The 13206-nt window shown below is 40.3% G+C and overlaps 1 protein-coding gene across 1 annotated transcript in view; it reads right to left on the bottom strand.

Annotated features, from left to right (window-relative positions):
* The window catches only part of LOC111159507 (F-actin-methionine sulfoxide oxidase MICAL2-like), a 185313-nt gene that overhangs the window by 10112 nt on the left and 161995 nt on the right, over nt 1-13206 (bottom strand). The window contains exon 27 of the mRNA XM_022522030.1: nt 12950-13043. Within this exon, the coding sequence (XP_022377738.1) occupies nt 12950-13043 (94 nt within the window). The remainder of the gene's footprint in view (nt 1-12949; nt 13044-13206) is intronic.

Here is a 13206-nt window from a genome sequence, read left to right on the forward strand (position 1 = left end):
GTGGCTGAGTAGGATAATGTAAGTGACGTTTTACCCAGAAAGCATTAAAAGGGAAAGAGGGAGGGAGAAAAATAAGCAATATATTATTCTTCCTTAGGTTTCTTGGGTGAGTGAGTGAGTGAATGAATGAATTTATAAATATGTTGAATACCAACATCTCCTAAGTCACGTTCATGGTGCCAAGGGGCAGGGATGAATAAGCATCAGTTTCAACTCTTAGGGAAACTGGGAGCTTGCGGTTCAGCAGGGAAAGCCACCACTGCATAGCCGAAGAGAATACAACATGTCCCTTGCTATGACAACACAGAAGGGAATGAAAGAATAAAATATATAGACCAGAGATCATATAGAACATAGAAGTTACTTTAAACTCAGACTTGGGATCCAACTTGTACGCTTCCACCCCCCACCACGTGGGCTTGAATACTTAGCATAGCCTCCCTGAGCCTCCACCTTTTTTATCTGTTACGGAAATGCAGTGGGACTGACTGTGCACACGAAGACCTTAACCCAGCCCCTGCAATGGCATGTGGTTTAAGCTCAATAAATGGTAACAGTCATTTTCCAGGATGCAACTGAAAGCCAGTCTGAATCAAACAGAGTATCAACAGCTCACAGTGGAGAGACCTGCCCTGGGGCTACAGAGGTGTCTTAGCTGCCCTGTGTCTTCACTGGGCTCCTACTACCTTGCACGTGAAGGTGGTCTTTCCACACCGGCAGTGGTGAAGTCTGATGACTCCGGGTTCTATTTCTGCAACTGATCTTTTCTCTCACCTGATTCAAGACTTTCTGTATCTTGTTAAATATCATCTTGTTTATTCTATTCCATCATAGGGGAATCTTTTGAATATTTTATCTAGCTGACACAGTCCTTGCTTTGGGATTTCTGCAGAATTGATAAATGGGCATCCTGGGCCTTTATGCAATATTGAAAAACAAAGTGTCAGATGGGACTGGACCAAGAACAGAGCCATCTGGCCCATTATTAGGGACCCTTCTCAGGCTTTGGGTGAGGCTGTTCTACACACTGTGAATATACCCGATCATCCAGCACACATGTCTATATTTTGTCCATGAGGCTGTTACAGGAAACTTTGGTAAACTAATTTCCTGAAATCAAGCTTCACAATGTCTGCCATGTCCACTGGCACTACAAACCTCACAACTCCACCCAGAAAGGGAAATGACATTTGTTTTCACAGCTTCTCAGTAAACACCAATGGTTCCTAATAATCTCTAAATTTCTTTCTAAATATTCACAATTTCTTTCATAATGCTTTCTAGAATTTTGACCAGGATCAGAATTCCTACTTCTTTCCCATGTGATGTGAAACATAGAAAATATACTAGCATTCAGTCTTTGGTTCTGGAATTCTCCATGGGTTTCCAAAGGCGGAGGTTACATCTACCCAATATTTCAAACACCAGGAGGTTAATTTGGTTCATTCAACCAATTCTGAGTAATGCCATACCCAAGACACTAGTCTATATACCATCTCTCACCTGGGCTTACAAACCTGAATTCATTGCTGTCTCATTTTTCTCATCTAGATTGCTCATGCAGTTTCAATTCCCTCTTCTAGATGTCTTTAACATTTCTAGATTGAGGACCATTTTCCTTGATAAAGAAAACATAAAAGCTGAGAGTTGGAAATTCTGTCTTTTTTCATCATGTAACATTACACCATCTGCCTCAGCACTGGGCCTCTCCTTTCCTTGTTGTCAATCCAAAAGAAACAGCTTTAAAGGCACTATTTTGCTGTCTTTAGAGTTTTTTGTTGTTTATTTGTTTTTTTTTGTTTTTTGTTTTTTTTTTTTTTTAATTCCAGATTTGGCCTCTTTGCCGCATTATACCCACAGGTTCAAGCCAGACTTTTACCCTGCATTACATGTCTCCTTAATCTCTCTTATGTGTCCTTCTAAAACGTGGTCCAGGAGAGAACTGCCTAGCCGCACTGATTTCTACTGATGCTACTATACTCAACAGACACAAGCTGAACTGTATCGTTCCATCCAATTTTCTTTTTTTCCCAAGAAATAATTTACAATAGTTTTTTGTTTGTTTGTTTTTTGGAGTCTTCCTTTCCTCAACAGTCAAAATCACTTTGGGGGATATCTTTGAACATCCCGCAATTGATCCGTTTCCCTGTTGATGGAGATCTAAGTTGCTCTTCACGTTCTGCTCTGCAATATACACTCGCAAATGAACTTCTTGAATAGTATGGTATGCAAAGGGTCGATCAGTTTCACAGCAGAAAACCGAAGTGTTTTCCAAAGAGCTATGACAGTTTTTACTCCCACTAACATTGAATAAAAAGCTCTGCTGGCTTCTTATCCTTGCCACATCCTTAGTGCTATAAAGTTTTTTAAACTTTGCCAATTTAATAGTTTAAAATAGTTTCTCATTGTAGTCTTCATTTGCATTTTCCTAGTTACTGATGAGTATTCTTTCTGTGAAATATATATTTTTATTATTTGCCTATCTTATTTTTTTAATTTAAATCCAATTAATTAATACATAATGTTATTATTGGTTTCAGAGGTAGAGGTTAGTGACCCATCCGTCTTACATAATACCACTGCTCAGTACATCACATGCCCTCCTTAATGTCTATCACCCAGTTACTCCATCCTCTCACCCCCGCCCCACCCCCAGCAACCTTCAGTTTGTTTCCTGAGATTAAGAGCCTCTCATGGTTTGTCTTCCTCTCTGGTTTCATCTTGTTTTATCTTTTTCTCTTTTCCCCTATTATCCTCTGTTTTGTTTCTTAAATTCTACACATGAGTGAAATCATATGATAATTGTTTTTCTCTGGTTGACTTATTTCACTTAGCAAAATACCCTCTGGTTCCATCCATGTCATTGCAAATCATTTGCCTATTTGTATACAGGCAAATATTTGCTTCTCTATATCTTATTGATTTCCAAGAGTTCTTTACATAGTCTAGAACACCGATTCTTTTTTGGTTATATTTGTGGCAGATGTAGCTTCTGAAGTAGCGGCTTATCTTCTCTTTTCCTTCATCGTGTCTACAGACGACCAGCTTGAGGTTAAAAAGATTCTTTCTAACTTTTCAAGTTTCATTTTTCATATTAAATCTTTCATCCTTATGAAACTGATTTGTTTGTGTGATGTAAGGCTCAATTTCATCTTTTTCCTCTGTTGAAAACCACTTGTCCCAGAATCACTCATTTCCTGTGATCTGCAGTGCTACTGCAGGCTTGTATCAGGTTTTTGTACATGTGAGATTATGTTTGAATCTTTTGGTGGCTTTCAGTGAAGCATTAAAATTGGCTTCATAAAGGTTCTGTACATTTTTTGTTTCATTTTTTCCCTAGGTACCATATGTTTTTATGCTAATGCAAGTGACATCTTTGCTCTTTCATTTTTTAATTGCTTTATGCTGAGATCTAGAAATGCAATTGCTTTTTCTATTTTAAGCTTATATCCCATCACAGTCATATAGGCTCTTCTTATATTTAATAATTTATTTGTCCATTTATTTGTCCATTTTGGGGTGCTTCTCATGTGGATAATTCTATTATCTGGAAGCAACAAAATTTGCTTCTTCCTTTCCAAACCTTATGCCATTTTCCCCTTGTCTTACTGAACTATCATCTCCTGTGCAATGTTGACTAGAAGAGGTAGTCATTCTTCTCTTATTTCTGATTTTTAAAGAAACGCTTCTAATATTTTACCATTTAACAGTGAAGTTTGCTATAACACTTTCAAAGATACCTTTCAAACTAAAAACATTTACCCTGTTCTAATTCCTTTTTTGCTAAAAGTTTTTGTCCCAAATGAGTGTTGAATTTTGTCAAATGATATTTTCTTCTTATGTTGAAGAGACCATGTGATTTTCCCCTTTCATTTGTTAATACGGTGATTGTTAAATCACCCTTAGTTTGCCAAATTTTAAAATTAATTGCATTAAATATTCATTTATATTCTTTTATTTTTTTGTATCTGTCATATCTATGGTTATGTCTGCCCTTTTCAATCCTAATCTGTTTATTTCAGTCTTCTATCTTCTTTTTAAAAATCAGTTTAAGAGGGTTGCTTCTAGTCTTTTATTAGTCTTTTCAAAGAACCAACATTTGGCTTGCTTGGTCCTCTCCCTTTTACAATGAATGACTCTATTTCATTTCCTTCTGCTTATTATCTTCTTGCTTAGGTTTATTTTATTTTTGCTTTTTCTAAACTAAGTTGAAGGCTTAACTCATTAACTTTCAGCCTTTCTTCTTTTCTAATAAAAGTATTTAGGGCAATACCTCTCAACAGAGTTTTCACTATATCCCCTGAGTTTTGATCTACTGTTCTCCTGTATGTAAAGGTATATTTTGGTATATTTTAAATGTATTTAGGTATTTAAATATATATATTTTTATGTATTATATATATTTTTATATATTTAAATATTTGGAATACTTTAAATTTCCAAGTATTTTTAGAAATTTGATTTTTTCTTTGATCCATGAGAAATATATCTTTTTAAAAGGTTATTTATTTATTTGACACAGAGAGAGAGAGATCACAAGTAGGCAGAGAAACAGGCAGAGAGAGAGGGGGAAGCAGGCTCCCCGCTAAGCAGAGAGCCCGATACGGGGCTCGATCCCAGGACCCTGAGATCATGACCTGAGCTGAAGGCAGAGGCTTAACCCACTGAGCCACCCAGGCACCCTGAGAAATGTATCTTTTAACTTCCCAAATGCATGGTTTTAGAAATTATCTCTTGGCTACTGACTTCTAAGTTAAGTACATGGTAAGTACATGGTACTATCGGATGTGGTCTGTGTAATTTAGGTTTTCTGAGATTAATTTTATGAACTACTATGGTTAATTTTTATAAATCACCATGTGAACTTGAGAAGAATATACATTCTCTATGTTGGTGGTAGAGGAATTTATAGATGTCTTTTAAATTAAGGCTATTAGTTGCATTGTTCACATTTATACCTTTGTTTGGTCTGCTTGACTGCCATTGACAGATATACTAAAATCTCCTGCCTCAGTAGTAGAAATTCTCCCTGTAGTTTATCTTTTTTTGTTGTTATATATATTATGAGCGTATTATTGTCAATACATACACATTTAAAACTGTGATATCTTCTTGGTGAGTTGATCATTTAAGACTTATGTAGTAATATGGGGCACCTGGATGGCTCAGTTGGTTGAGTTTCTAACTCTTGGTTTCACTCAGCTCCTGGTCAGGGTCCAGGGATCAAGTCCCGCATCAGGCTCCGTGCTGGGAACCCCTCTGGGCAGAGGGAGAGGGACAAGCAGACTTCATGCTTGTCCCTCTCCCTCTGCCCCTTCCCATGACTTGAGCTTTCTCTCTTACTCTCAAGTGAATGGATAAACAAAATCTTTTTTAAAAAATAAAAATTATGTAGTAATTTTATTCCTGTTTATTTCTAATCATCGTTTTGGTATTAAAGGCTATTTTATCTGCTTTTAATGTAATTACCTCCAGATTTTTTTCTCATTTCTTAAATATTTTTGTCATAGAGAATTTTAAACACATACTACCCCCAGCTGTGTTTAGTTAGTATACTTGTGTATTTATATTTTATATGGATTTGCTAAACAGCATACAGTTGTCTTGTTCATTAACTTTCATTATGATTACTGAGATATTTGGAGTTCCTTCTATGTCTTACTTTGTGCTATCTTTTTATCTTTCTAAAATGCTCTTCTGTTTTTACTTGGAATTGAGTGGGGATTTTTGTTTGGCTGATAATTACTTTTAAAAATTTCTTCTCCCTTTGTTTCCTCCAACAGATTTGGAAGTTACTAATTTTATTTCCATTGTTTCAGTGTCTACATTTAAGATTTAAAGAGGTATTTTTAATATCTTAACAAAGTTGACACTGTCTCAGCCTTCTTTTAAACATTATAAGGGTCCTGGGACACTTTACTTCCAATCATTCAACTCCAAACTTGTATCTTGTATCCAGTACTTCAGTTCTGTTTTAAAAATCCATATTATTTTATATCAACAATGTTTATTTGATTTACTTACATGTTTATTATTTTTTTATTCACTATTTCTTCTTTCATATTTCAGACCATCCTTCTGCATATATCCTTTTCTCCTTAAAGTATATTGTCTAGAATTTTGTTTATACATAGTTAACTCTATTTGAGAAAAAAAAATGAACATTTCTTTATTGTGTACTTGTTCTTGAAATACAATTTTTCTGTTATACTGTTCTAGCTTGAGAGTTGGGTTTTTGTTTTGTTTTGTTTTGTTTTTAGCTGTTTGACCCTTTTACTCCGCTGTCTTGTAATGTCCATTATAGCTGTTGAAAAAAGGGCAGTTAGTAAAACTTTTGTTCCCTTTTGAGATGATTTATCTTTACTCTTTATCTACTTAAAGATCATCTCTGCCCTTGATGTTCTACATTTTTCCTCATTGTGCCAAGGTAAGTATGGATGTATTTCAAATTTATCCTGATTTCTGTGTCCCAGAACCTCTGTCTCTATAGATTTATGTCTTTCACCCACTTGCAGATGAAGGAAGCTAACATTTATAAATGCCTCGTTGTCATGTTTCATCCATTATCTCTTCAAATAATACATGACCTTAATTTTCTCTATTCTCTCCTTCCAGGACTCTGATTGAACATGCACCACACCTTCTTGTTTCATCTTCTACATCCATCCACAAACCACATTTCCATATTTTCCATCCCTTTCTCTCTGTGCTGCAGTCTGGTTCATTTCCTCAGATATACTGTCCAATTTACTTGTTCTCTCTACAGCTGTGTCCAAGCTGCTGTGCAATACATTCAATGAGTTTTTAATTTCAATGAATATATTTTTCATTTCCAGACTCTCCATTTATTTTTTTAAAATCCTTAAAAAAAATCTCTGGTCATTTTCTCAACTTTTTACTCAGAAAAACTTAAACCTAAAGGATCAAGCATTTTATTTAGCTGTTATGTTTCTTTGGTCTCCTAGTCTCATCTAGAACAGTTCCTAGATAGCCCTCCGCCTTTTGTTTTTGTATAGCATTGAAATTTGTGAGTTATTTTGCAGACTGTCTCTTAGTTTGCAATTGTCTGATTATATCCTTGAGATAAAATTCAGGTTAAGCATTTCTGCCATGTAAGAGATGCTGTGTCTTTCTTGGTCCATCACAGCAGGAAGCTCACGATACTACATTTGACTGTGGTTACGGCTGGTCAAGGCAAAGGTGGTGTTGCCTGTCAACTTCTGTAGTGTTTTTTTCTGCTTGCTCATTTTTCTGTGTCATCTATTTCTGCAAACGTTTGTCACAAGGACATAATATATTCGGTAACAATTTATAGTAGTTGAAGTTCTTGGCCATTTAAATTTGTGGTTTTGGCCATTCTTAGTGGCTCACTTCCTTGTGTTTTGTAGGATTATTTATTATTATCATCTCATAGTTTATTGAACTTAATTTGTCTGAATCCCGAGTGCATAAACTAAAGCGTGGTTTCTTTCACAGAGGATCTATACTTGTTGTTCAGGGAGCTGGAAGAACTGGTGTGATGTGGACTCCCGAGGTTAGCATCCCTCCTTTTTGTTAGTCCCAAGGCTTAAACTTTAAAACCACTGATATTTATCCTTAAGGCAATCCTGGATTTCTTTTTTATGCTTGCTTCCTTCCTGGCATGTGGAAGTTTCAGCACACTTGTCTTCTTCTTCTCTTCTTTCTTCTTGGTCCTAAGAGGTTTACCTCGCTTACTTGGGAGCCTAGCGGTATTTCAGAAAGTAGACTTGTGGGGAATAAATAGGCTGTTACAGCATCTAGTCCACTATTCTGCTGTTCTGGGCTTCTTGGGAACTGCATTCTGTATTTCTGGCTGAGTCAGCCACTTGGTAATGTAGTTTCAAATATTTTTCCAGGTAAAGATTATTATGACCGTGTTTTTTAAACCTGAGGGTTGCAAAGTTAACTTAATGGGCCACCACAAGCACTAAAAATAAGACAGAATGGAAAGCACTAGTCATTTACATGTAGCAAAATTCAATATTATTTCTTGATGAATTGTATTCAATTATATATTTATATGTACTAACTGGTGATACAAAATGCATGTCTTGCTGTTGTCATGGTGGTTTTTTTTGTGTAAAGAAATACTCTAGGGCAGATAACCTTAATATGCCTGGAATCCACACAGTGGAGAGGACTCGAGGCTTCTTCCTCAGGAGGGGAATCTCGGGGTCACCCTCACAGGGCCCTTCTTTGTTGTGAGGCCCCTGACTTTCTACAAGGTGGCCATGGAGGCTGAATCTAAGGGGAACACACAGTCAAAGGATAATTCCTATCTGTTGAGTAAAGCAATCTGCAGTAGACCCTGAGCCTCTCTGCACGTCTCTGCTGAGTGTGCCAAATGGCAAGTCCCTACCATCCTCCAGGCCTGAGCCACTCCTGCAACCAGCCAAGGAGATAATTCTGAGAAGGAGGTCAGGATCCCACAGGGTGACTAGTGTACAGCTACCTGGTTCCTGGGAAGGGGCTGGCTTGTTCAGTGCTTGCTATAAAGGCTGCTGAGTGCCCTTGCCTGAGCTCCTGAGCTGTGGCACCATCCACTGTGTGCACAGCTGCCATCTGGGCCCACCAGGTCACATGGCCATACTCAAGTAGAGGACAACTTGTACCATGCTGCGTTCCCTCTGCTTGCTGGGCAGGAAGTAAAACACTCCCATGCTCTAATGCACTGAATTTCACTGTTCACTTTCAGCGTTTCAGCAAACCCATCTAAATTCCTGGCTTGCTTAGCCATCATTTCTGGAATCTTTTTACTCCTGGCCATTTTCTATGAATGGCGTTGGGACTCAAACTCACAAGTGCCTGATTCCAGTACCTGTGTTCTTTTCAGGACACCTCATTGCTACATTACCAAGGAAAGTATCATTTCTGCTCCTCAGCAGCCAGCAAGATGGAAACCACAGAGTGTAAGCCAAACTACTTCCCTCTTCCTGGCTAATTTAGCATTGCAGTTTCTCTCAGCATAACATGTGCTCCTGCTGCCACCTACCGGCAGCCTCATACATTCTGCTATTTCTTTATAAACTCCATTTTTGCGAAGAAGCCATCTGGCTCTTAGCAAACCTTCCAAACAAACAACAAGCTCAATGCAGACAACCAGCTGGTAAACCTTCCCCCAAAGTTGGTAGAGCTATAAGGGAGAAGTAATTCCCATATACCTCCCTTAGGGACAAATCTTTTCTCCTTCTAAACTGCTCTCAGTTTCCAAGAGATTTCACCTGCTTCCATGTATTGAAAGAAATCGCAGATTCTGTGATCCACACCATCTAAATGTGGATGGTGGTCTCCTGCAAAACTGGGGAATTCCATGGCCCTAGCACTTAACACTGGCCACCACATCGATATCGATAACAAAGCAGTGGGTAACAGCGCCTTGACCAAGAGGGGTCTAAGAGGCTGGCAAAGCGTGGCTTGTTTTCCTCCTAGAGGGTGGGGCCTGGGGCAATCGTGCTCCTGCACATCCTGGACCATCACTCTGGGCAGCTAGGAGCACCGAGGGAATCCATTCCCTTTTCCAAGGACATCATCCATCCATGACACTTCTCCCTGCCTCCCAACACCCACCCCACAGGACATCATGACTTATCATTCAGGTTGGGTGGTTGGATTTTTGTTTTTCTTTGTTTCCCTTTCCATGATAAAATGGGGAACAACCCTTCCCGGGGGTGGGGGAGTTTATTTCTGACTATTGGGAAGAAAGAAAGAAGGAATTGTTGTCACGACAATTAGGAGCTCATCAAAGCTTCATTCTGCTCATCAGCCATCATTGCCCTCCATCCCGCACCCCCGCATGTTCCTCTAATTCAATGCCCGCCTAATGAATAACTCCTAGGAACAAAAGAGCCTTTCAGGCTGGCGCACGTAATTATTAGAGGAGCCTTGCATAACTGTCACAGACTACTCATGTTTTCAGGCCTGTCTCTAAATTTGGTTATTCACAACCTTTATAGCTCAATATTATTGCCTAACTGTGATCATTTTCTAATTATCCTAATAATACCTATTAAATAATTCCCATTAAATCACTTGAACCAGAGCAGCACAGGCCAGCTCAAATACAACTTAACCTAATAAGCATTGGTCATTCATTAAGCACCAGGGCAATCTTTTAAAGGGGCTGAATAGAATATTAAACTGCAAAGGAATATTATTATTGCACAAATGTTATTACAAGTTGGAGTGTATTAATTTCGATGCCTGGTTTGCACATCTTCCGTTTGGTTTCCTTAGGGCCAGCTCTCCTTGACTCGACTCTTCCAGGCTCCAGCCCCGCGTTGATCTGCCTCTATCACCCACACAAGGACAATCAAGGGAGGAAAAGGCCCATAAGCTGAACAGGGGAATTAAATTACTAAGGATGTAAAGGGAATGAAGGGAATCCATCTTCTGGCTGGATCGACACACCTTTGAAAACAGAAGCTGGCTTTCTTCAGCTGATAATTCAAAATATCCTTTCTGTACACTTGGGGAAGAGGGAGATTTTCAGAAGCTTGAAAAATCTGGTGTCTAGAATTTAAATTTTAAGCAGTAAAGATTAGCGAGTCAAATCACAGTGCATGTGTGTGCAGATATTTAAGAGTACTTCATAAAAAAATGGGTATCGGGTGACATTTGTTGAATGTCTGCAATGTGGAAGACACTCTTGGGAGGCATTCTGCCCACCAATGCCCTTAATTCTCAAAATGACCCCGTAATGTGAGGGTTATTAGCTCCATTTCTCACGTATGGAATCTGCAGCCCGAGAGGCGAAGCAATTCTCCCAGGGTCACGCAGCCTAAATGCAATGGGGCAGAATTTGCACACAGGGCTCTTGGCCGCCTCTCCCCAGCAAACTGAAATATGCCCCAGCTTTGCTGGCTTATTCTTTCCATGTCTGAGGCTCTCACTGAACCCTGTGGATTCCCAGACACCAGAGCAGAGCCTTCTTGATGGGGAATCTGGCCATGCTGCCAACAAGGGCAGTTACTGGTACTGAATGTCCCAGCAACAGCTGTAGACGTAGGCAGGGACCTTCACTCCAGGCAAGAAACAGTTATTATTTTGGTCATGAAGTCTACTCCTGATAGGTGGATATGGGTTACCTTTGCCAGGAAAGGCACAGTGTATTTTAGTAAGAAAAGGAACAGAGGCGCCTGGGTGGCTAAGCCTCTGCCTTCAGCTCGGGTCATGATGTCAGGGTCCTGGGATCGAGTCGCACATTGGGTTCCCCGCTCAGTGGGGAGTCTGCCTCTCCCTCTGTTCCTCCCTCACTCGTGCTCTCATTCTCTCTCTCAGATAAATAAATAAATAAATAAATAGAATCTTAAAAAAAGAAACAAATACTAATCATCTATCCTATGCCAGGGGCTATGCTAGGACTTCCACATAAACCATTTTAGCCAATCCTTACCACACAAATCAAAGACACAGGTATGCTGATCACTCCCACCTTACAAACCAGAACCGAGGCTCAGAAGGAGAAAGTCAGATCCCAGCATGTCCCTGCCACGCAGAAACAAGCAAACCACGCAGCTACAGAAGCCCACACCGCGGGGCCCCTCACTTGGCTGAGACCTTGCAAGGCTCTGGGAGCAGCCCTCCCAATTTTGCCCATGGGACTTTGTACAAATTTCAGGCCTCACGAAATCTAGGTCTGCCACTGTTGCTGCCATCACTCGCAAAGAACTGAACTTTTAAGAGAACTGAAATCCCAACCTTCTGCTACGTTGTTGAACAAGTACCATGTTGCTTACGCAACTGCATGCGGAGATGTTTTCAGGGTCTGGTTTTTCACACGTGATATCCAAAATGCAGAAGGCTAAAGACATCACGTTTGAAAACTAAAGAGACGATGACACTCCACCCCCACTAACTGTAAGGGTCCCTCCAATTCACTAGCCGTGAACTAGTGCTGGGGTGGCTTCCCAAAACGTAGGCCTCTTTAAGCCATCCCTCACCTCAGAATCCTTGGCTGGCTCCTTGTTCACGGAGGCACTTCACATCTTTTCCCATCTGGCCTTTGCCGGTGCCATTCCCTCTTCCAGAACAATCTCCTCACCTCCTAGTGAAGAGGCGAATTCCTATCCTTCCTGTGGTTTCCTTCACCATGGATCCCCCCCTTCCATGTGCTTAGCCTGAGCACCCTTCTCCCCAAGGTCAGTGAGGAAACTCGTGACTATGTTCCCATGTCCCCCTCCCCGAATGCTGTTCCTATCCCTACCCCTGTCCTTCTGTGGTGCAGTCTGTTTATTTACATGTCCGCATCCTTCAATGGACCATGGACCTCTCAAAGGCAGAAACTGGGCTGTGCTCGTCGTTATAGACCCATTGTCTTCATGTCTCCCACATGGTAGGTCTTCACCAGAGGAATTCTCTTTGGATCCAAGATTCTGAAGCTATTGGTGGAACACTTACCATTTCTTGTACCAGACAAGATACTAATTCATTTTCTTTATTATATATGTATATAGATATAGATATAGATATATAATATCTAACATCTTCTTTAATCCTTATATCAGTTCTAAAGGAAACCACAAATATCCCCATTTTAGAGGAGAAAATGAAAGTTTGTAAAGGTTTAGAATGCAACCAGCCCAATGGACATGGCTAGAAAAGGAAGAAATGAGGACTTTGAGTCCAAGTCTGGGTTCTGATTCACTACCAATGTTGTCTGAATACCCCAGTGGTTCTTCTGAATTTCTCATCACCCCTGGATTGCAAAGAACATTCACACAGAGATGTGACGGGCAGGCTGGAAACCCAGGTACAAGGCCCACAGGTTGGCCAGGACCCTAGGAATTTCCAGTGGGACCATCAGTTTGATATTGGAAACCCAGCGATGCATGTCCACGTTAATGGTTCCATGGGGTGACAGCATGGCTAGACCGGCACTATTCTCAGACCATGGACGTGGGCCCACAACCACCTCTCCAGGGCTGCCTACCTGCTTCCCCTCTCAGCGCCTTCTCCAGCCTCACGCCTTGGATCTCTGAAGCCCTCTGGCGCTCCTCCACCTCCTCCAGCTGCCTCTGGATGGCCTGCAAAGCCAGGATTGTGTGTCACACAGGGACTCTGAAGGCGCAGTCATGTGGCGGGGTAGGGCAGTGGGGGGGGGCCTCAGGCTGCTACTTACTTTTTAAGAAGAAGAGGCCCTGTTCTTATGATGTCTCTCCTTGGGTAAGGACCTCTTAATTCCCAAAT

Source organism: Enhydra lutris, unplaced genomic scaffold (genome assembly GCF_002288905.1).
Source record: "Enhydra lutris kenyoni isolate GAN:26980312 unplaced genomic scaffold, ASM228890v2 scaffoldscaffold68, whole genome shotgun sequence".
Lineage (NCBI taxonomy): Eukaryota > Metazoa > Chordata > Mammalia > Carnivora > Mustelidae > Enhydra > Enhydra lutris.